This window comes from Colletotrichum godetiae (genome assembly GCF_030913485.1).
Source record: "Colletotrichum godetiae strain CBS 193.32 chromosome Unknown BDP55scaffold_28, whole genome shotgun sequence".
NCBI classification, from domain to species: domain Eukaryota; kingdom Fungi; phylum Ascomycota; class Sordariomycetes; order Glomerellales; family Glomerellaceae; genus Colletotrichum; species Colletotrichum godetiae.
The window spans coordinates 324,921-347,453 of NW_026851276.1; the positions used below are offsets into that span (position 1 = coordinate 324,921).

A 22,533-nucleotide genomic window follows, 5' to 3' on the forward strand; every position below is an offset into this window, starting at 1 on the left:
TTCGTTGCCGAAGATGGACGCCGCCCGGGATGAAGATCAGGCCCTAGCATGCGCTGTCCCCGTTCCAGAGCGCAGCACAAAATTTCGGCCGAAATGTCCTAGGTAGAGGACTGTGTTGAGATTTTCTCAGCATTATCATCGATTATCTCCAAGCCGAGCGTCTCCAGTCGTGATAATGTGGTTGCTGTGACTTGCGAGACGTTGTGACACTGTGGCTAGCCATTCGACCTCAGGCATACACAATGTCCTTCAAGTGAGGTGTGGCATGACGTAAGCAGCACCGTATCATCGATCAGTCCGTATTGGCCTAGAAAATGCGACAGGGTGGCGGGGAATGAATGTCACTCGTTGCTGCCTCAGCCATCAGCATGTCACTCGCTGTGCTCGGTCCCGGTGATGGAAGCTCCATGAAATTTCTGTGGGGGAGGGTGTGCACGGATGGCTGCAACCGCTGTCGGAATAACCTTCTACGAATCAGGCAGTACCTCGGTGTGAGAAAAAAGCCTTCACTATTGGAACGCTGCATGTATCTTTTCTATCGACAAGACGCAGAGATTGGAGGGAGAGCTTGGGAAATATTTGCTACCAAGATAGTTGGAGGACGTACTATTGATGTCCAATTGGTGTACAGTTCACGATGAAGAATCTGGAAATGGGATCAACTGAAGCTCAGCATGTATGCACTCATTCCAGCCCTGGAAGCGATTGTATCCGTAGATACGCGGCAAAGAAAGAATCCGCAACGGTCGGGGCCTCACCCAACGGAGTACTTACTGTCTATAGTGAAAAGCGAAGTAGCGAGGTACCTACCACCGCCATCAAACCAAGGGTCTGACAGGGGGGCAGGCACAACCAGCGTTCCGCCTGGGAATGTACCTGGGCAACGAGGTGAGAACCAAGGTAGAAAGAAAGTTTTTGCTGCCTGTTCCATTTTTATTTTCTTCAATTCTTCTACCTGTCCGCGTTTGCTGGCGATTGCCACCCAAGTTGGAGATGCACATGAACATACACGTGACTGGGATAGTGCGACGTACAAGGTCAAGGCCTTCGGACTAATGCAGAGGAAGGAATGAGGTGGCAGTCTCAAAGAGGACACCACCATCAAGAGTTGCTCAAAGGCCTAGATGCCCTTTCCAGCCCTGCGGTGGTTAGCCACGATTGTCTGGACTGTCTGGACCTCTACTGCGTACAGGCAGAGTCGCGGGGGGGGGGGGTCGGCGCGCACACACCCACTCAGACGACACCAGTGACCAGCGGCCAGGGCATTTTTCCTCCCGTCGTCCTACCCACACACCCCTTTCACTCTGCCAAAAACGCTGGAAAGCCACACGCCCCTCGAACGAGCACCCCACTTGCCTCTTCGATTGACTCTGATCTCGAGAACCCTGCCAGGTCCTGGAGATCAGACCAAGCAACTTGCGAGCTTCTGTGGGGCCACACCTTGTCCGCCCCGCACCACTCAACCAGCACCCCGAGCGGCGCGAACGTGCCCTCACCCATACATTCTGGCTCTTATCCCGGGCGGCGGAGACGTTTTCTTTCCTCGAGCCCTGGGCTCTGCTTTACCCACAAGACAGACACCTGTGGCCTGCCCTGCCTGCGAACGACAGATACTTAGCCTTGCTGCGAGACGAATCGTCCTCTCAAGTCTCTTTCCCAACAGCGCTGTCCGTCGAGGAAGAAATTCGCGGCCTTGGTGGCAAAGAGGTCACGAGAGCGGGCTGCTCCTCTCTCTCACCACCAAGACACCAAATTCACTTGCTCTCTTCAACTCACAGAGCTTCCCGCTTTCGCTCACATCGCGGACTGCGCGCCAGAAAGACAAACGGGCTGTGGAAACACACTGACCCTCAGGATTGAAATTAGCCGCAGTCTTACACTGTGCGTGTTTCTCCTGTTAACGTGAGTGCTACCCTCTCACCGTGTCGGCTTCTGACGGAGCTTGTCGTCATACCTTTTCCCAGCATTCGATCGATCGATCGATGCCTCGACCAATCACAGCCTCCCTACCCAGTCGACATATACACTCTCGTACCTACACAATTTCAGGGTCCGACACCTGAACAAACATCCAACACTAATTCCACCGCCTACAAGCAGTCTTGCCCTCGAAACCCAGCATCAACATCCCTCATCACCCACTTCATCGAAGTGGACACTACCGACAAAACGGCTTGCACGACGACAACCAGAACTCCGACTCCATGTCGCATTCTAAATACTTCACACAGCAGCACGAGCACCGACGCAGAATCTGCCGACTCAGCTAGGCGTCTTGATGTGCCCAAGATGCCCGACGCCCAGCCTACGTCTAAAAGTGCGCGCCTACCGACGTCGCCGAAAGGACATCCGCTCCCACGCCGAAGTTCGCCTGAGCATTCAATCACACTTCGCAACCATCGATTAGCACACGAAGCGACCGAGAAAGCCGCATTAGCAAGGGCCTTAGCCGCTACCAGCTCGGGGTCATCACCATCGCCTAACCGACAATCTTCTGACGAGAGCCACAATACTGGTCCCAGCGATCCCGAAAAATGGTTCGACCAAAACAATGAGAATCCTACGACAATGTACGCCGGAGCGATGGACGGTAAAAGTCCTTGAGCCACCTTTACTCTTGGAGAAGGTCTAATTCCAGATTCAGTCGATCCCCCATTTTTCCAAAAAGAGAGCGATTCCTCCAACGACGACGCGAAACCCTCGGCATATCCGACGCACTTGAGACCGCCCATGGACGGAGCGATGATCGGGGCCAACAAGCCGAGCGTCACCCATAGCAGCAGTGCCGACGACTATCGGAGCGTAATTGACGATTTGACGGTCGAGATCAAGAGGTTGAAGGACGAATTGAAACGATACAAGCAGAAAGGACCGGAATTGATGAAGAGGGATAAGTTATTCGAGATCAAGGTCCATGGGCTTCCCAAGCGCAAGAAGAGAGAGTTGGAGAGCACTTTGCGCGAATTCGCGTCCGGACTGGAAAGCAGCACTCCGAGCGCTGAAGCCTCGTCGTCTCGAAAGAAGTCGAGGCATAATGCTCACTTGCACTCCGGCTCTGGCTATGCGTCGAAGCATGCGTCGTCTTCTTCAGGCTCACATTCGAGGCCGGTCGATAGTGCGTATGCCTCGATGTCAACTGGAGCAAATTCTTCTGGTACACACCTCGCCCGGCCGTCCGTCAGTTCAAGAACGAAGTCATCGGAGCAGAAAGTGGAGAACTACTTGAAGGACATTCCTGAGGGATTGTACCCGCGTCATATGGTTTTGACCGAAAAAGATCGTAAGAAGTTGATTGTTCGTCGGTTGGAACAAATCTTCACGGGTAGGATCAGTGGACGGAACTTGGCTCGCCCTCAACAGAACTCATCGGCGAACATTGCCTCATATGCCCCGATCATGGTGGAGCCGACGACCGGTAACACAACCACTCATCACGGACCCTCCAACGTTCCCATCGGCTACTATGAGCCTTCGCGCGAAGCACCCATACTTGACATGGATGGGAAAAAGAATGTTGCCAAAGATGGTGAATCATCAAACTCGAACGGCGACCAACGCGACTCAAGTGGCAACTGGACCAATGCAGTAGATGTAAGCAGCACTTCACCGCCGGATGCGCCGCCGCCGGAACAGCGCCCCACCAGACCGCTCGACCTCGACCCGGATCGTATGCAAAACCCGACCGCGAATATGGACTACATCCGTCACCTCGGCCTTGCCCCTCCCCATCTGACGGCCTTGTCAACCGATGGCGATGTTTCTCCGGATGCTGATGGTTGGGTCTACCTGAATTTACTTTGCAGCATGGCCCAACTGCACATGCTCAACGTCGCCCCTGACTACATCAGGAGTGCTGTTTCTGAAAAGAGCACTAAATTCCAACTTTCTCGCGACGGCCGCAAAATTAGATGGCGAGGTGGTACGGAGGGAACCAAGTTTAGCAGTGACAGCTCGGGGAATACCTCTCAGCGCAGTCGTTCTGATGAGTCCGATGAGGCACAACCAGACGACCAAGGCAAGAAGCGGAAACACCACTCAGGGAAGAATGGTTCGTACTCTACTTCGTACGGGAAGAATCCATCTGAACAATCGAAGCTGGAGCATCCGATTCCATCGGCGGACACTTTCCACTACAAGCCTCTTTTCGTGCACCAGTCCTCGTCTGCTGAACAGACTTCACTGGATGACGTTGGTTCATCGTATGGGGCTGCGGAAGACAGCAACAACGGGGAGTCACGATGGGATGGGTCGGGGTCCTCGCGCCGCAAGAGGCGTCGGTTGGATGGTGCTATCATCTACTACAGTGGTGCCCCATTCTGTACCGATCTTTCTGGCGACCCTGGCGATGCGTCCCCCGCGTCGTACATGACCTCATCTGGCCAAGATCAACAGCTGTCTTCCAGTGCTGGATTCATCAGACCTGCACTTCCCTACCGAACTGAATCAGGCTCGGCCCTTGTGTATCGACCCTTGGTTGAGGGTCGTAAGGCCCCGAGTGTGGCTGTCACAACGGAGAACGGTTCAGACGAGAGTGACGGTGGCATTGAAGCCGACTTCCCCTGGTCCAACGTTCCTCAGGACGCTGTGAGCAGCAAGCTGGATGCCTGCGGTCTGGGCGGTGTCATCCCCGATGACCATTTTGTTGTTGTCGCTACTACAAAGAGGCCCAAGTTGGATGTGAAGCACGAAACAACGATGAGCTTACAGTCTGAGGACTTTTCCAAGCTGATGAGCAGAATTACATCACCCTTGGGTTCTTCCGCGTCCCAGACCAAATCAACAATTTCCGAATCTCGCACCGAGTCTCGCAAGAGATCGCCGATCAACATCGAGTACACGTCGAGGTCTGTTAGGAAGCTCAACCCTACGCCACTACCACCACCGGGCTTGTATTTCGCCTTCGACAGCGATACTTCAGACACCTCGGACGACGATGAATCGGATTTGGATGATGATTCAAAGATGGCAGGCGCTGTACGAGCTCTTGCCCCTGCTGTTGACAGACAGTATCCTGATGATACACGGATGTCGAGCGGGGAAGAGGGTGACAGCGAGCCGGACAACGGAGATGAACTGGCTGGCGTTGTAGATGATGAAGAGAGCGGCGTCGAGTCCAAGATCCCCTTACCCCCTCGGGATCTGCGTCGCACCAGCAGCAGCAGTGCGGTTGCGGCCGCCGGAACCGCTCGAGGTCGCAGCAATAGCGCTGAACTTCCAGTCGCTCCTGGCAGCTCAGCTGCTACTGCAGGTGGAGCTGAGAGCGGCTACAGCAGTGGCCGCGAGGAGAGTGGCTGAAATTGAGAGGAGAAGTGGCGGAGCAAGAGCCGAAATACTTTTCCGAGAAGGTCATGAGGTAGTTTGCTGAAGATGTGCATCGCGTGGCGCTTGGTTCATCGGGATAGATTGGAGCAAGATATCCCGAAATCATGTTGGAAAGCATCATTTCATGTTTAATCATTTCATCCTACGTCAATTTGGGTTTGTTTGTCAAGCAGAGCGAATGTAGCGATTAGCGGGCCCAAAAGTTGACGGGCTGCGGGCTGCGGGCTGCGGGCCGCGAAAACTCCTGAGGCGTTTTCTCTTCAGCGATATAGTTAGGGACCCAACTCAAATGATACCCAAATTTGCTTCACTCCGCCAACTCCAGGGACTCTCACGTGCCGAGTAAAACTTTAACACGAGAGGGCGGGTAGAGCAGATTCGATAAACTTGCACCGATTCGCTGCCCGGTGCCTTAATGCCTGCCATGTTGCCCAAAGATCTCGAGTCCGAACCTATGTCGTGTCCAGCCCGGAACTATGTTCCATTTCCATGAGTACTCATGTCCTTGAGTAGGGCTCGCGCCTCATCTATCTAGATGTTGTGGCGTATCGCTAGGTCGTATCAATCAACGAAGACGCATCGTAGCTGGGGTAGAGAGTAATGCTGGCTACATTGTACTAAAGCTTGGTTTAGTGCCAATTTGTCAAACAATTACAGCCAGCTTCCGGGGTATTTTAGGGCCTCATTATTTCTGGGCCTTCTGAGTTTTCGTAGCAGCTCGCCGTCTAAAGTTTTTGGTATAATTACTGGTCCATCTGTAATGAAATAAAAAAACAATTGGATAATTACGGGGGCGAGGGGGGTACGGGTTTGCCGGTGTGTACGCTGCCGCCGTTGCAGAGGTTGTATTTCTGTACCATTTTGACGCCGTTGTATCTCTCGTTTTGTCTTACGAAGGACTCGTATAGGAAGGAGTGGGTTCTGTAGATTTTGGTGTATATGGCGGAACATGGAGTCAAGTTGGCGAGCGATGTCTCTCAGCTGATTTTGTCTGGGAGTCTTGTGGATTATTGGGCTCTTTATGCCATGGTTGGGAGCTATGCTATTGCAGCTTGATGAAAATATAAGTCAAATTTGTTGATGATCACATTGGTACTACGATAGATACTTCTGGTAGGAGAGAACTCTGGGAGGAAGTTGCGCTCGTTGTCGGTGACCAAAGGGTTTTGAGGCCTGAAGGATGAACCGGGCTGTGTAGGTTAGCATTCTGGGTCTACGCGCCGATCCAAGACAACATTGGGGACTTCAGATGGCGTCAGGACCTGTTTAGCCGCTTAACAGCATAGGAGGTTTCATCAAAGCAAAGGCAACTTCGGCATACCATCACTGCCCACAGGGACAGAGTTCGGTAGAGGCCTATATATGAATTGTCCCAGACGATCGGGCCGATCCGTGGATTAAGTAAAATAACCCCCCGACCGTGGACAATCCATTGAGGGGAAATGAGTGTGCCACCGATGTACGACAGTTCCGTGCCGTGAGGATACTGCCCGGCCAGGGCACTTGCAGTGATCTACTACAGGCTTCTAACAAACTGGCAACTTCATTTGTCCCCTCAACTTTAGAAGTTCAGATGTTCCGTTCGACTAAGAGTATTAGAGTTTGCGACTACGTAACGCTAGCCCGTTGGGGTTAATACCACTAAGCGACTATCCAGGCGTTCGGGAGCACATACAGGGATCATGTCTTGCTCCAAACGTTACTTGACTTTGTAGCACATGTTTGGCGGTTTGTTCTTTGGGTAAAATAAGACAAGTTGGTTTCCAAAGACGGCCTACTGGAGAGTGCTATCGGTAACCTCATCGGCGTTTTGCGGTATTTTCCTCCGACATTTTGAGCTAAATCACATCTTCCTTGAAGAAGCCTTTCTGGGCTCGTCAAGCTTATGTCAGGCTGTATGAGGAGTCTAGCAGTTGCCATTCGAGATATAGTGTTCCTGACTGTGACACACTTTTCTTAAAGCCAACCACTACACCTGTACTTTCCAAAAGCCCTTACATCGCAAGCAAAGGCAGCATTCCAAAATTCGGGGGCGAGAAGCGGCCTTTCCCATACAAGACGGCTTTCATCACTGGCGCTACATCAGGCATCGGATATGATCACTGGGCTGGGAGCTTTAAGTTACTGCGAGCTGTCACCTGAGACAAAGTTCATCCGCCAGTTTTTCTGCAAGTCCCAGGTTACTCAAGGATGCTGATTGCTTCTTGAGTATAGCTTGAGTTGTTCACAGCTTGTTCAAGTTGCTGACAACTATATGAATAGTCTCTGGTATTGCAAATCAATTAAACTCGAAATGGATCAACCATGATTCACAAGTGAGAAGGAATTTGAGACAGAAATACTCTGTTATTGATTCTTTTAGAGTTGCATTTGCCATACTTCTGAATACTCATCCACAATCAAAGCAAACCAGATTTGAGCTACACATCATTCATTAAGCTTGGCCATCTATACATTCGCACCAACCCAGTACCAAATCCTTCTTCTTCCAAAGTGCTGACAAATTACCATTCCAAATGGTTCCCAACTAGTTTCTCTGATCTGCTGGGAGACTACCAGTCACTATCATCGGCGGGCCTTTTCACAGGCTACGCTTTAGATAGCAGGGGGAGGAGCCTGCTGGTTGGTGGCAGGAGGAGGAGGAGGGGGTCTCTGGTTGGGGTCGACAGCCCGAGCGTTGTTAGGCTTGGGAGGAGGAGGAGTGTTGTCGTTGGCCGGGGGAGGGGGGGGAGCCTGAGCCTGCTGGTTGGGGTTGACGGCTCTGGCGTTGTTGTTAGGCTTGGTAGGAGGAGGGGTGTTGTCGTTGGCCGGGGGAGGAGGAGGAGCCTGAGCCTGCTGGTTAGGGTTGATAGCGCGGGCACCGTTAGGCTTAGGAGGAGGAGGAGTGTTGTTGTCCTTGGGGGGAGGGGGAGGGGCGGCCTGCGGGTTGACGGCTCTGCGGTTGTTGGGCTTGGGAGGAGGCTGCTCGTTGTTGGCGGGAGGAGGGGGAGGCTGCTGGTTGGGGTTGATGGCTCTCGCTCCATTGGGCTTCGGGGGAGGAGGGGTGTTCTCCTTGGGAGGAGGAGGAGGAGCCGCTTGAGGGTTCACTGCCCGGCGGTTGTTGGGCTTAGGAGGAGGAGGAGGCTGCTGGTTGGGGTTGATAGCGCGGGCACCGTTAGGCTTAGGAGGAGGAGTGTTGTTGTCCTTGGGGGGAGGCGGAGGAGCAGCTTGAGGGTTGACGGCTCTGCGGTTGTTGGGCTTAGGAGGAGGAGGCTGGTTGTTGTTCGCCGGAGGAGGGGGAGGCTGCTGGTTGGGGGCGACGGCTCTGGCAAAGTTGCCGTTGCCTGCGTTGTTGCCGGTGTTGGCGGTATTTGCGTTGTTGCCAGCCGCATTGCCGTTGGCAGCCGCAGCTCCGTTGTTCACATTATTAGCGTTGCCGTTGTTGGCATTGTTGGTGTTGCCGGCATTGTTGGCATTGCCGTTGTTCGCATTGTTCCCGGCGTTCGCGCCGTTTCCGTTGTTTGCGTTGTTGGGGTTGGCATTATTAGGGTTGTTGTTGGTGTTGGTGGGACGAGGAGGAGGAGGCTGCTGGTTGTTGTTGCCGGCGTTGTTGTTGCCAGTGTTGCCAGTGTTGCCAGTGTTGCCGGTGTTGCCGGTGTTGCCTCCAGCTCCGGCTCCGGCACCATTGCCGGCACCTCCGCCGTTACCACCTCCGATGGCACCAGCACCGCCCTGAGGAGCGGGAGCTAGAAACACAAGAGTTAGTCATTTGATCTTGTAAGATGTCTGTGGGAGTACATACCAGTCAAGGCATTGCCCGTGAGGAGGGCAATGGCAAGCACGGTGAGAGTGGTGTAACGCATTTTGACTAGGTATTGAAGACTTGGTCAAGAAAGTCGAGTAATGACAGTATAGAGGTGAGAGAGTTGAGGGTATCGTCGAAAGAATCGAAGAAGTGAAGAATCAAGAGAAAATAGTGAATATGACTAAAGTTAGATGTGCACAGCACGGGAGAAGGTTGAAGAGTTAGAAAGGATGTTGAGTGAAGTTAAGAAACTGTTGATGAGAATGATGAGAAAAAAAACCCTGATTTCTGTCGACGTCGAATGAGTCTTTATAGCCATGAGAAGACTCAAGACTTGTCGCAGTCGGCAAGCATCATGAAGACTTTCAGCTCCACCGATCCCATCATCCAGCTCGTCTCATGTTGCCATTCAGCTGACGTTTCCCCAGGGCCGTGTTTGCCGATGTCTAGAGAGCGTCGTGTCGAAGCAAGTCCCGGCATGTCAAAGACTGGACCGACATCACGACATCACCCATATCCAGCATCTTGCAACATCGGGAGTTTAGATGGCATGTCATCGTCCACAGAACCTCAAACGAGCATTGACATGCTTGCGAAGGCCTGTAAAGGCCTGCTATGGGGGATGAACCCAGCCCCCAATCGAACGATTACGAAGCTTGAATTAGGTAAAAGTGAACAGAAAGCAGACTAGTCCGAGGTCTAACGAGAATAAACGGTTCGGCAGAGCTCCATAGCCTAGAGGCCGCCCCCGGAAAGTGGTGCTGAGCCTCAATTCTCTATTGAGGCTTGGCTCCCTCTGCCGTTGCGGTCCAGCCGGGAAGCCTTGTGGGGTGGGAGCGGGAGCTTGTTTTCGGGACCCCATCCGGTTCGGAGAGAAAAGAATAATGGTGGGGAAAGTGCTGAAAGGGGTTCAAACAAGGAGTCGCATCACGGAAAGCTGGGGGTTTCTGAGCTCTGACGTTGCCTTGTTAGATTCGCAATCCTCTTTTGGTCGTCTGTGGTCCTTCGTTGGTCCCCGCATTTTCGTGTTTCGACTGATGCTGTGACATGCCTGCCGGGGGGGACCGCACCGATTGATTGCGCGGCCCGATCTACAGCGTGATGTGGGAGAACCCCGGCGTCGATGGCTAAATGCGGAAACTTCTAGGATTTCTAGAAGCTCCTTTTTCTTCAGGTCTCCTCCATGAGGTGGTGAGGCTGAAAGACATGTAACGTGAGTGCATTGAGCGAGACTCGGTTCTTCAAACATTCTGGATCTTTTCGTCATCCAAGTTGGAAAATCGCAGGTGGCTGGGCTGCACACACCGCCTCACCACTGGAAGGTCCGAGGGTAAGAGTATGGGAACAACATATGATGTTCAGCAACGATAATACCATTAACTATGACTTTTATGATCGTCACGACGTACAAGAGCCTCCCGAGGCTACGTACGTCCATGGAGGCGAAGCGGCTCGGTTCGGGCATGCCGACGATGCTGGCCTACGACGTGTGAGAGCAATGGTCGAGGAGCACATTCTGGGACAAAATTCGTGCGGGTGCGAATTTCAACTGCTCATCTGTTGTGGAAGTGAATTATCACGAAGACGCGCCGAGAGATGCTCGACTTCTTCTCAAGTACAGTCTGCAAGTTCCATATGGAAGATACTCAACTTTTCACTTGCAAGGGCTTCCCCATTATTGCTTGACCAGTTCTTGATGGCGAAGATCCAGTAAACGAGCTCCTGGAGATAGATGATTTAAGAAACGTTCTCATCCCGAGAAACGACATAAAGATTAAAGCTCGTCGACGAGCTAGTGATTAAGCTTGCCAAGCTTTGGCGAGTGGGCTAAGGGTATCTAAGCCTACTCATGCCATTGTTAAAGCTTACAATCTATGCAGCGGGTCTTGTTGTGTCACTTAGATTGCTGTTCGCCACTGATCAGGTGATTCTCTGCACAAAGTACGTCGACTGCCGACCAATGAGTTGCACTGACTGCTATGTTAAGTTTCTACGAGAAGAAATCCGCAGTAAATCTGAATAAATCTAAGTTATAGCTTGCAGAGCCAGTATCTTTGACCTTCGAATGGTGTGACCTGTCTTGTCTGAGTTGGTTTGTGAGACATCGTCAGCGAAAGATTGTGACATTGAGGTAGTTATGCCTTTTTGTGAATTATGAATAGCTGTAGCTGTAAGAGGAAGAATTGAGTGAAATATCGAAGTTAATAGTCCATTGCTATGCTATTCAAATGCGAAAACTCTAGAGTACGAATGTAGGCTACATTTAATCTATTGTTCTGCCTACGAGTCCGAATTTTAATTATGAACGCGAGTTAGGAATATATAAAGGCCTTTTTGACTAAAACTACTCGATTTAGGAAATAGCGGAATCGAGATTCATCTATAAGTTTAGTTACAAAAGCTGTCCAACCTTTTCCCCAATGCAGTTGTAACACAGAATACAAGCTTTCCATGCAGATAGTGTGTATTAACTTTGAATTGAAATAATTTTAACTTTAGAAAAGTCCAGGATTCTGCCACGACCACCTGATGAGAAACAATCTTGAAGAAGACTCGCCATTCCAAAATCTTCCCTCCTATACATAGCCGTCGCGCATCCATGATCCCATAAGTTTGATGTTTTTTTCAGCAGGATACTAGTTCTCTGTTCTTGACTACGAGTTGATATCTAGTTTGATACCCAAGCAGGAAAGAAGAATTCTGATGAGTTCTGACAGACAATTAGAGAGAAATACCTATTGGTCCCAGTGAGTACTCACGAGTTCGCATGGTGGGCTTACCCGTAAGTCTAAGAGGGGATGGAATCGAGGAAAAAAGACACTATTGTGAAATGAAATTGGCTACAATCGTTGAAGTTATCAACAATATCAGAAATCTGTCCATGGAGCATATACATACAACTAGTGAGAAGGCCCGCGAGTCAACCAAGTCAAGAAGTGTACTGCTTCACTTTACGCTCAAGTTTACGGGTTAGGAACATTGCTCTTACTAGTTGTCGGTCATCCGGCAGCGAAATCGAGGACTACAGCTACAGCACGCCCAAATACGAGTACTCAGACGTAACGTCATATCATTCCTTAAAATATTTCTGGTATACCTGTTCTCACTCATCATCCTCCTCAACGTCCGGCTGCTTAATAGCATACCCCTCGACAAACCCATCCGGATCACATATCCTCTCAAGACTAATCCCATTCGCAGCAACCCACGCCCAAACAGCCGCCTTATCAACCCTCACCCTCGGAACACCAGGCCGCGGCCCAGCATCCGCCTCCTCCATCTCAACATCCCCATCCTCCTCCTCCTCCTCCACCGCTTCCTCACCCCCGTCCACACCGTCCTCCCCCGCTATCCTCTTCCTCCGCCTCTTCTTAGCAGGCGGCTTCCCAGGCCCCCTCCCAGCCTCAACAACAACACCCATCTCTTTCAACGTCGCAAGACAATCCTCCAACGCGATCCATGTCGACCGACTACAGTCTTCGAGATCAACTAGCAACGCCGGGTCCGCGTCATTCCCGCCCCTGCCATTACTCGGACATCCCAACACCCACCTCGCAACCTCCCCGCCCCAAAACCGCTTATACCCCTTTCTTCCTAGCTCCGAGATAGGCTTCTCCGGCCCGCCTAGCACGCCTTCGCGCCGCGAGATCTCGTACGATACGCCCATGAGCAGCGCGCCGAGGCCCTTCTTCTGCCAGGGCGGGAAGACGAGAATGCAGGCAAGGTTATTGTTGTCCCATGACATTTTCTCCTTGGAGAAGAAGCCGACAATGTGTGGACGCGGCGGCGGCGACGACGGAGGCGGTGGTTGTGACTGTGATGGGTCTTGGTGGGAGACGGGGTTGGGGGTCGGCTTGGGGGCAGGAGGTGTGTAGACTAGGAGGAAGTAGTTGAAGCCGCGGACGTCGAAGAAGACGGACTTATTGTCGAGGAAGAGTTTGGCGAAGAGGGAGAGATTCTGGCAGAATAGCTGGGGTGGTGACGTTAGTTCCAATGTGCTTCACTCGCAGAAAATGCATCTCCCCCATTCTGCCATGGGCAACTCCCAAAAGGGGGTCAGGTTGTACTCACCACATCCTGCTCGCCATCAACTTCCCACACACTCCACTCTCCCTCATCCGTAACATACTCCTCCGTATACTTTGGCGCAACATTCGTCTTCTTCCCCGTCGTCCGCGCAATCTCCTTGCGCACCAGCCTCCGCCCCTTCGGATGCCGGTAGACCTTCCGCCCCGGCACCACCCCGTTGCGCTCGCACATGCGGACATGACCCCACCACGCCACGAGTTCCTTGGAATACTTGAAGCACATGGGACACACGTATAGCCTATCCAGCATGGGTGCGTCGCCACCCTTGCGGTGCTGGTTCTTTGCGCCGCCGTTGCTGCTGTTCGCGCCGCCGGTCACATCGTGGTGTGCAAGCGGGTTCTTGCTCCCGCCACCGCTGGCCTTTGCGCCTGCAGCTTCGCCGAGGACTTCTTTGCCGTAGTAGGATGGATACCACGCCCGGAAGCAGATGTTGCCGAGCATCACCTTGTCGATATTTCGATCTGTCCGCGGGGCGGATTTGTCTGCTGTCCTCGGAGGAGGTGGTGGGGCTGTTGTTGCTGCCGCTGGCTTGGAGGATGTCGATGTCGATGTCGGGTGTACGGGGACGGGAACGGCGGTGACGGTCGCGGGGATTGTGTGGTGGTAGGTAGGTCGTGTCGTCGTTGTTGTTGTCGTCGTCGTCGTCGAGATTGGTCGGAAGTGCTGCGTGATGGGTGGCTGGCTCGTGGGCGGGCTTGGGCGGACGAGGCTGCCTCCGGTGCGGTTGCGGTGGGCTTGTGTCTGCGGTGCTTGGTAGGTGATCTTTGGCGCGACGAGCGTCACGGGCCTGATATTTTCTTTTGCATCTTTGAAGGCCATTTGGGGCGAAGAATCGTTTGCACTCTCGCGTCGTTGACGGGTTACGCGGGGTTCTTGCGGCGTGGGTGTCGAGACTTGACCGATCGGTCGTGGTATAGATGGTTGCTGCTGTGCTAGATGCGATGCCGACGATGAAGACGTAGGCGGTACTGGTACGGGTATGGGCGTCTCAGAGATCTTGGATGGTGGGTATGGCTTGGAATTCGAAGGACGACGTCCGCTGGTACGCTTGTCCTCGGCGATGGTGGTTGCAGTAGCGGCAACGGAAGTGTGCAAAGGTTGCGAGTGGGATGCGGTGACGGAGGTCGGGATCGGAGGGGGTAGAATCGGGGTTTGACGCGTTGCACGACGCGTTGTCGTCGGATCGGCGGGTGTTGCGCCGGCGGCGACGGCAGAACCGGTGGCGGTGGGGGGTGGAGGTTCGGGATCGTCGTGGGGTCGCTTGCGCTTCGCCGGCGCCATGCTCGGGGGAGAGCGAAGCGGAATCGAGTGTGTGGACGAAGATGTTACGCCAGCGACTCACAAGGTATGCGGTGAGAGTTCCGGAGCGCGCGAATGGAATCAATTAAACTTTGGGGCCTCGTGGGCGGGAACGACCTTGCAGGGGTTGAGGATTGAGAGACTGGCGAGAGAGATTCAGATCGGTAGGTGGGTAATAGTTGGATGGGTCCCACGGACACGGGAATCACCAGCGTCGAACCGAGACAATTTCGTGGGAATCTGCAGTATAGGAGCATGGGAAAAGTTGTCTCACATGGTCAAGGCGACGACTTGAGTCACGAGCGAGGCGCTGCGATGGGAATGTGCTGAGCGCAATTCGTGTTTCAATTGGCGATCTGTTGTTGATTCAGTCGCGACCGAGACCTCTGCGTCCCTTCCGGTTGGAGGCAATGACGTTAAAGCTTACATAATACGTTCTCGTCTATCCTTATCCTTATCTCCGTTTTTATCTTATCGAAAGATAGGTAGCTACCCCAAGCCTACCCCAAGCCACACAACCCTCGCTACGTGCATGGGCAAGAAATTTCCGCGACGAAAAAACAAAACAAAAATACTCCGAAAAAAAAAAAAAGTAAAAACCCACGATGATTGACCCACGAAAAAGAATCACGCCAACAGCAAAATGTGAGGTCCATCCAGGATTCGAACCTGGGCCTACGGAAGGTTCTGAAAATCAGAATCCGACGTCCTAACCAACTAGACTAATAGACCTGAAACGGCTTATTTGCTAATGGTGGGAGAGGCCCTCGTGACGTTCATGATCCCCATCCGCAGGTGGAGTCCCTGCGTCGATGCTACCCCCGTTCCCTCCGTCTGGCGTCACGAGACCCTCAATCTGTCGACGGGCAACTTCTGGCCCAAGTTGACCAGAGAGCCTCGACCTGCACAAAGACCTCGCGGAGCGCACCAGCCAGGAGAGACCTCAGTGTTTGCGCATCGTGCAAAACGGACCTTTGGCGTTCATAACCCGGTCAAGTGTGTCGTCGTTGCTGTCCCAATCTTTAACAAGGACCTGTTTTTTCCGTCGAGCAAGACCAGCATCGCGATTACGATACACCGAGTCGATTTTGCGCACGTCAGTCTTGTCACTGGTCATCCACCGCAACTCCTCATCGAGGAACCTCGTATAAGTCATGTCGGTACCAAATCTGGCCCTGACGTTGGCTTCGAGGTGGGCATCGACCGCTTTCTCAATGGCCTTGTCGTCTTTCGTTGGCGCTGACACCGAGTGGAGTTCTGGCATTGTCGAATCTGCCGATGGGTTGAACGTTGGCTCCTTTCGGCTCGGGTCAGGAAGGATGGAGTCGGCGCTGTAGTACAGCAAGGAGCTGTTCAAGACAGCGGCGTCGATCTCTCGCAACTCTGGCGGTGTGATCGGGCAATGGCCGAGGTTCAGGTACTCGAGAGTCTGATTTGTCGACAAGAGCTCGCAGAGAACTGGCGCAGCGGCATTTTGGATGTAATTCCATGCCTGGCCGAGGTCGAGGGTCGCATATGCCTGGCCAACATCCAGCATGCGCATACCGGGATGCGACGTGACAGCCCGGAAGATGTCAATGGCGCCGTCAGTAGTCAGACCGGCAGATTGGAGTGACAGCCGCTGGAGTTGAGTGGCCTGGCGAATTCCGGAAGCGAGAACTTGCGCGCCTTCATCGCCCAGTGGGTTACATGACAGGTAGAGCGAGGCGATTCCGCAGGCAGGAGAGGATAAGAAAGCGGCGATGGCAGAGGCGGCCTTGGTCGATATGCCGTTTCCATTGAGGTATATATTTCGCAGGGGTAGTTTCTTACGGCCGGGAGCTGCAGAGGAGAGAGCTGTCAGGCGTCGAAACAGCTCTGCGATGCCTGCATCACCCAGCTCGGTCTGGTCGAGGTCGAGAGTGCGGAGGTTTTTGGTCTCAGTAATGAGCCGGAATACATCTGCAGCGGCCGCGGGACCTAATGGGTTCCGTTTCAGCCAGACGTTCGTCACTGCGTCTGAGTCTACCATGGCATCGACGAGGACCCTGAAGCTGGTGGCGTCGATGCAATTGCCTGCCAAGTACCAGGTATCTATGCGTTCGGGGAACTCGCGGATGAAGCGCGCGATCTCCTGAGCCCCAACCGGGCCAATGATGTTGTTGCCCAGGAGGAAATGTCGTACGAAGGGGTTCGGCCGTAAGCTCTCCATCAGGTTGCCAATGTGGTCTGGACCAACGACCATTTTGCACAGATCCATGCGACCGTCTTGGTAGACGACACCTTTGCGAAACTCTGCTCCTTTGACGCCATAGAAGGGCTCGCCTTTGCCTCCATCGAGATGCTGCGCGCCGCCGGCGGCGGAAGCCTCATCCAGCTCGTGGGTGCCGCCATGCTCGAGGTGGTTGAAGAACGGAGCCAGGTCGGCGGCGTCAGCAACGGAAACGGGCATCGGGATGGCTTTAGTGCCAGCGAGGGACACGGGGAATTTGGAAGGGTCCCACGGGCCCTGAGCAAGGATGCGGGATGCCCAGACAGGCGCATGCACGCCCGGGGCAGCCCCGCCGGTCAAGCCGCGGAAGCTGTGGCCGTTCCGTTTGGTGGCGGCAAAGATGTCGTGTTTCCGCTGCAAGGCAATCCATGCACGCAACCTCACCCTCGCCGCGTCGTACCGAATGACGGGTGACACAGCAGTGTCGTGGGTGGCGGGATACAACAGCGTTGCAACGGCCACGGCAAGACGAGATCGCGCAGATTTCCGGCGCGGGAGACTGAACAGTTCGTCTGGCAGGCGAACTGTGTCCATGGGCAGCGAAAGAATCTCATCGGCCGTGTACGATTTTGAGTGATCAAAGTTTGGCATTTCAGCATCGAGAAGATTGAAAGCCCCTCGGCAGAGAGCGGCTAGGCGAATTGCCTCTGCCAAGTCATCTGGCGTAGCATTGCTGCCATCAACCGTATTGTTGGTGGGCACGGTTGGGGTAAAGGCATAGGGCTGACGGTGGTCATAATCACCCAATATTGAAGAGGTCAATGTAAATTGGACTGTAGCGGCGGAAGCCATTTTCGCGTCAAGTAGTGAGGATATGGATGGGTGTTGGTAGTGAATGATGGCCAAAGTGTAGACTTTGGTGTGTTTGTGTCGATACTTCGATCCAGACGAGGTAAGGTACTCGGCTTGAACCGGGTATCACACTTATATGTTTAGCATCACCATTCCCAGGTAAATGACATGACTATATCGGTTGACGAATTCTCGTATGAAGTGACTCAAGGCGTGTTGTTGAGTGCATCTTCCATTCGCTTCTTCGCCCGGCCATAGTCCGAGTCGATGTACTCCGTACGCTTACTCTGGGGCCGTTGGAAGAGGCTATGGTTTGGTCAAGGGTAGAGCTTCTAGGCAGCAAGTGGATTGACGAATCAGAGTTGCGGGTGGTGGCCCAGAATGGCATCTGTCATGCCGGTGTCGTTTGTCGATGTCGTTGCAAGGGCGCAGTTGACGAAAGTTTGACATGAACATGTCAAATGTCAATACAACTTCAGGCACCTTAATAGTCAGAACATCAGACGACACATGACAATGGGCAGGAAGAGGAAGAGGAAGAGGAAGAAGCCACTGGTTCGTTCCGTCCGAGTCTGTTGGAAGAAGAGTTACTCCACCTCTTGCTCTTTTCACGTTTCGCAAACGGGAGGCAGAGATGACTGCATGACAAGGGTGGCTGGTGAGATGATGACATAAGGAACCTGAGAATGTGGCTGGAACTGGGGCTTGAATTTCGGGCACCCACCAGCCACATATCAAACCACAGCTCCCACCAACCGCAACCACAATTTCCACTTCTCACCAGCAACGCAACTCTCACGACGCTTCTTGGCTGTGATGCAGCACCCACACACACCTCTTCTTCCTTCCCCTCCCCCCTTCGCAAGCCGGCACCTCACTCACACCTCGGAGCTTTTCAGCTGCAGCGCAACATCAAACGTCTCTATCCCTTGCCCGTCACCTTGTCCCCCGGCCTTTGCTATGTTGTATCGCATGACGGCTCACGTTGCCCAGGCCTTGTCTCGTCGCCCGCATTGCAGCCCTGTCTCGTTGCCATTTGCTTTCTGTCTGACTCTGTCACGGAGTCAGGGTTGAACGCGACGTCTAGGAATCCACCGCAATCAATCTGTGTAACACGGCGCAGACCACGTCAACAAACGCCCATCACGTCGCCCAAGGGCCAAACATTATGCGTGTGTATATGTGTGTGTGTGTGTGTGTGTGTGTGTGTGTGCCAACCCAGGCACACAGTCATCAGTCACCACACCCCATCCGTCGTCCCCCAGCTCTGCTATATAATATGCTCCCTGCGGTTATTAATTTAGCACATGTGTGATTCGTCGGCTGCACCTGTCTCGACCTTGTCTCTTATAGTCTCATATCGCTCGCGCTTGGACGAGACAATTTGCTTTTTCCTCTTTGCTTCTTCGACGGCACACACACACGCACTTCACATACTCTCTCACTCTCACGCCATGTCACAATGTACCCATGCAGCGGTGAGCAGACAGCGGAGCGTCGGGACTTTTTTTCATATTCGTCAACCGCCCGTCACCCATTCCAGCCGTTTTCGTGAATCTTCAGATTGTCTGAGCAAGGAATCTCAGGTTTCTACCAACAGCGAACAAACTTCCGTGGGAGCAAACAATCCCGCTGACTGCAGCATGGTCAGCATGGTCTCGCTTCGTCTTGCCTGTCCCCCCCGTTGGCCAACCCTCTCATCTTCGCTTGGACTTGTCTCGTTTCGTTCCGCCCATGCAGACGAGGGCAAGAGAAGTAAAAAATGATATACCGTGCAGCATCCCACGGCTGCAGCCCGCTCTCATGCGAGCAGCCGACCACTCACAGACCCTCGGGACCACTTTGCTTTTTGCCGTCGTGAATTCTCTCCCTCGGGCATCGACGCATGCGATCAATCGGCAATGTGCCAATGCCACAATTTCGGCCGGTTGACACGAGGCTCTGAACCGGCTAGCAACATGCGGGAGTGCTTACCGGAGCCCTTGATTGGAGTCCACATTGCTTTTCTGCATAAGCAGAATGGCGATCTCTTCGGGAGGCATGCAGGGAGGGGCAAGCCATCAAGGCTGTGGGAGACACTTACGCACGCTAAGAAAAAGATGGTGGTGTGTCTCCCAAGTTCCCGGTCAGGCGGGGGGTGCCTTTTTGCCTTTTTCCTTTCCAACACCCTCGACAGCAGCACCAGCTGTATAGACGAGGTTAGCCCTACCAACAGCCCCCCAAAGTGTGTTGTGCGTTGGATGTGACGACGAAGAAGAAAACACTTTGCCCTTGGCGTGTTGGCTGGAGAGGGATTGGCCCGCGCGGGGAGATGCAAGACAACCCTGTCTCGGTGTGGTCGAGCTGGCTGACCGCTCCCCCTTTGGTCCGATCGTTTGGTTGCGTCTCTTGTACCGGGAAGAAGTCGTTCCGTATATATGTGCAAAGGCCTGCTGACGAGTGAGCGGCCTAAGTTCACTCTTTTCTCACGGTTTGAGGCTGCTGCTGCGTTCCGAAAAGCAAGGCTTCTCTTCCTCTTTCGTCTGATTTTTCCCAGTTCAGTTCAGCATGTCATCCTTTCCAATGTTTGCTCCCATGCCACGCAGAAACGTGGAGGGGCCAGTCTCCCACGCCAAGTGGCCGACAGTCGACGCCTTCCGCTCGACATCGGCATCGTCACCGTGGGATGTTGATGATTCGACGGCCCAGACCGTTAGTAGGCTCAACTGTGTCTTCGGTTTCCGCCCGTCCAACGCCTACGCCAAGCAATCACTTCGAAGGTCACCCGAAGAAGCATCCAGATATTCCCCTGACTTCCAACATCTACATCTGGACCAGATCCCCGAGCTACGACAAGACACACCTTCAGAAGTGCGGACACGAACGTCTTCCTTTGGACCGGAGACGCCTCCCACCAAGCTCGACTCGTACTTTACATCAGAACCGGCCGTTCAACCTCCAACACCGAGTCGGCCTAGCCATGCCCACATACGCTCCCACTCGGATAGCTGCAGCATTACAAGTCTCTGGCCAGATAGCCAGGGCCCATATCGATTTGGGGGTGAAGCAACATCAAATCGCGGGGTCGATACCAAGCAGTATGGCTACCTCGACGCAGCAGCATCTCGCTCGGGAGATCACTCTCAGCCTCAACGGCATTCCCGTGAGACATCATCGCCTCACCAGAACTACACCGTCACACTCACCCGTAATAATCGTGCCGTCACCCTCATCCTGCAGCAAGGCCCCCCGACAAAGCCCAGACAAGCGACCATCACCTGCTACCGCCAAACCTCTCTGGCTCTAGGTGGACCCCACGCCGAATTCTTCAAGGCATCCGAGGCCCTGGTGTTGCTGCAGCACATGGTGAACGCATCATCAATGTCCTTTGTGCCCTTTAGCAAACGGGAACGCTCCGAGTTGATGCTGCGCATGCGAGCCTCGCCAGACGCCATGATCCTCGGCGAGCCCTGTTCCAATGCCCGCGCGTGGACGAGCTTCTTCTCCACGGAGCTCGGTGCCGGACGGGCTTGGGAGGTGGGCACCGTCATCTTTCCCTGGAAGGTACTGGAGAGGCTGATGGGCTCTCTCAACTCTGAAGTCGCGCGCAAGAGGAGAGTTCAATCTCGCGCTGCCGCGGCTTTTAACAGGCGAGAGGCGGAAGAGTATGCGGGACCTAGAGGAGGACATGGAGGCGCCGCCTTTCAGCACAACTATAGCCACTCCTACGATTCCCGCCCCGTATCTCTGCACCTCGCCAACACGGATCATGGCGGCCTCGAAGCAGCAGCAGCAGGGGACCGCAGCTCAGTGGCATCCGGCTCGCCTCCGCCTCGGACACCGACAGAGGCCCTCCCACCCAAGCTGCAACTCGTATCGGAGCAGCACGCACCCCAGCTTCGACAATCTCCTCCTCCTCCTCCCCCGCCGGTCGTGACGACGTCGCAAATCCGAACGCGCAGACGCCAGCACTCGGAGCCCGTAGTCCGGCGCCTAAGCCTGACGCCACCACGCATCGCACTGCTGAAATCCAACCCGTGCCGGCAGAACCTGCGCCATCTGAACGCCGCGTCGACGCCGACGCGGCTCGAGTTCTACGACTCGATCCGGGCGTGGCCTGCGAGCTCCCACCGGGCGCGGGTGAGACTGCCGCCGTGCTCGCGGTTCTTGGAGATGGTTGAGGACCAGGGGGCTGATTCTCATAATCCGATTGTGGTATGAGAATGGTCTCTCCTTTTGGGCCTGGCTTTCTCCGATGCATCATTACATGTAGCTTCTTCCATGTATTTTCTTCTTCTTTTCTCTATTCTATTCTTGTGTTGACCTGTAGAACATGGGGAGAGCACACTCGACTGTGCGCAAAACATTCCACTCTGCACAAATGCTATTGGGGTCAAGACTTTTTAGACGGATTACTACCTTATGTGTACACGGGAACGAAATGGGTTTATGAGAAATGGACTACGTGAAATGGAAATGAAACGAACGATACAAAACAACTGTTAGACATAGGGCACACTTTTCCGAGGAGAGACACCTTAGATAGAGAGATAAACAGGATCATATGGTTTTCGCTGGGCGAAACCTCCATTTCAGACGGCAGGACCTGATGAACGGGAAGAAATGGTGTCAACCGTCATGAACGAACAATGACCTCACGGTCTTGTTCCATGTACTGCAGATGGCTTGACGACTCGAGGTCACGAGTAGAGATATAAACACATGAAATCAATGAGAATAGAATTCTTAGCGAAGCAAATCTTTTACCTTCCACTAGCCTCCTCCCACTCTGTCTCTTTTATTTCCCGCGAACAGCTGTAGTGAATCAACGGAATGTCGAAGGTTACGTCCGTAGCTTGCCGATGGATCACAATCGCATCACAGCTCCGAGCTTAGCTGGAACTTTCGAGATGAGGAATGTGAACCCTGTCTCTGCACGTGCCAAATCGGACACGGGACTTTTTTTTTTCTTGTCGATCTGAGACCGTCGACATGCTCCGGAGAAATTGAGATTGGT

General features: G+C 53.6%; 6 protein-coding genes and 1 non-coding gene across 7 annotated transcripts; 3 read left to right on the forward strand and 4 right to left on the reverse strand.

The window, feature by feature from the left end:
- Positions 1 to 1,855: 1,855 nt before the first annotated feature.
- Positions 1,856 to 5,745, forward strand: BDP55DRAFT_194960 (frequency clock protein). The gene is made up of 3 exons (XM_060565904.1): positions 1,856 to 1,902; positions 2,101 to 2,596; positions 2,645 to 5,745. Exons 2-3 carry the CDS (start codon positions 2,290 to 2,292, stop codon positions 5,293 to 5,295), a joined length of 2,958 nt encoding a protein of 985 aa, XP_060427960.1. The 5' UTR covers positions 1,856 to 1,902; positions 2,101 to 2,289; the 3' UTR covers positions 5,296 to 5,745.
- Positions 5,746 to 7,685: 1,940 nt separating this feature from the next.
- On the reverse strand, positions 7,686 to 9,164 carry BDP55DRAFT_769761 (uncharacterized protein; the record flags this gene model as incomplete). Its single annotated transcript, XM_060581071.1, has 2 exons — positions 7,686 to 9,047; positions 9,104 to 9,164. The coding sequence occupies 2 exons, from the start codon at positions 9,162 to 9,164 to the stop codon at positions 7,918 to 7,920; spliced, it is 1,191 nt and encodes a 396-aa protein (XP_060427961.1). The 3' UTR covers positions 7,686 to 7,917.
- A 3,045-nt stretch (positions 9,165 to 12,209) lies between these two features.
- BDP55DRAFT_555387 (acyl-CoA N-acyltransferase) lies at positions 12,210 to 14,476 on the reverse strand (the record flags this gene model as incomplete). Its single annotated transcript, XM_060569489.1, has 2 exons — positions 12,210 to 13,076; positions 13,178 to 14,476. The coding sequence occupies 2 exons, from the start codon at positions 14,474 to 14,476 to the stop codon at positions 12,210 to 12,212; spliced, it is 2,166 nt and encodes a 721-aa protein (XP_060427962.1).
- A 666-nt stretch (positions 14,477 to 15,142) lies between these two features.
- Positions 15,143 to 15,226, reverse strand: BDP55DRAFT_t213. Its single transcript has one exon. It is a non-coding gene; the product is annotated as a tRNA-Gln (tRNA).
- Positions 15,227 to 15,437: 211 nt separating this feature from the next.
- On the reverse strand, positions 15,438 to 17,537 carry BDP55DRAFT_555375 (leucine rich repeat protein; the record flags this gene model as incomplete). The annotated part of the gene is made up of 1 exon (XM_060569485.1): positions 15,438 to 17,537. The coding sequence occupies one exon, from the start codon at positions 17,535 to 17,537 to the stop codon at positions 15,438 to 15,440; it is 2,100 nt and encodes a 699-aa protein (XP_060427963.1).
- A 612-nt stretch (positions 17,538 to 18,149) lies between these two features.
- Positions 18,150 to 19,140, forward strand: BDP55DRAFT_194977 (uncharacterized protein). Its single transcript, XM_060565905.1, has one exon. The coding sequence runs from the start codon at positions 18,224 to 18,226 to the stop codon at positions 18,839 to 18,841; it is 618 nt and encodes a 205-aa protein (XP_060427964.1). The 5' UTR covers positions 18,150 to 18,223; the 3' UTR covers positions 18,842 to 19,140.
- Positions 19,141 to 20,099: 959 nt separating this feature from the next.
- Positions 20,100 to 21,737, forward strand: BDP55DRAFT_695054 (uncharacterized protein; the record flags this gene model as incomplete). Its single annotated transcript, XM_060577423.1, has 1 exon — positions 20,100 to 21,737. One exon carries the CDS (start codon positions 20,100 to 20,102, stop codon positions 21,735 to 21,737), a length of 1,638 nt encoding a protein of 545 aa, XP_060427965.1.
- Between the last annotated feature and the right edge of the window lie 796 nt (positions 21,738 to 22,533).

What these genes read in the sequence shown, in the direction of transcription:
- BDP55DRAFT_194977 (XM_060565905.1), top strand. Translation starts at nt 18,224, where the DNA reads ATGTGGCTGGAACTGGGGCTTGAATTTCGGGCACCCACCAGCCACATA.
- BDP55DRAFT_194960 (XM_060565904.1), top strand. Translation starts at nt 2,290, where the DNA reads ATGCCCGACGCCCAGCCTACGTCTAAAAGTGCGCGCCTACCGACGTCG. An exon ending in CGGAGCGATGGACGGTAAAA is followed by an intron (nt 2,597 to 2,644) that starts GTCCTTGAGCCA and finishes TTCCAGATTCAG; the next exon opens with TCGATCCCCCATTTTTCCAA.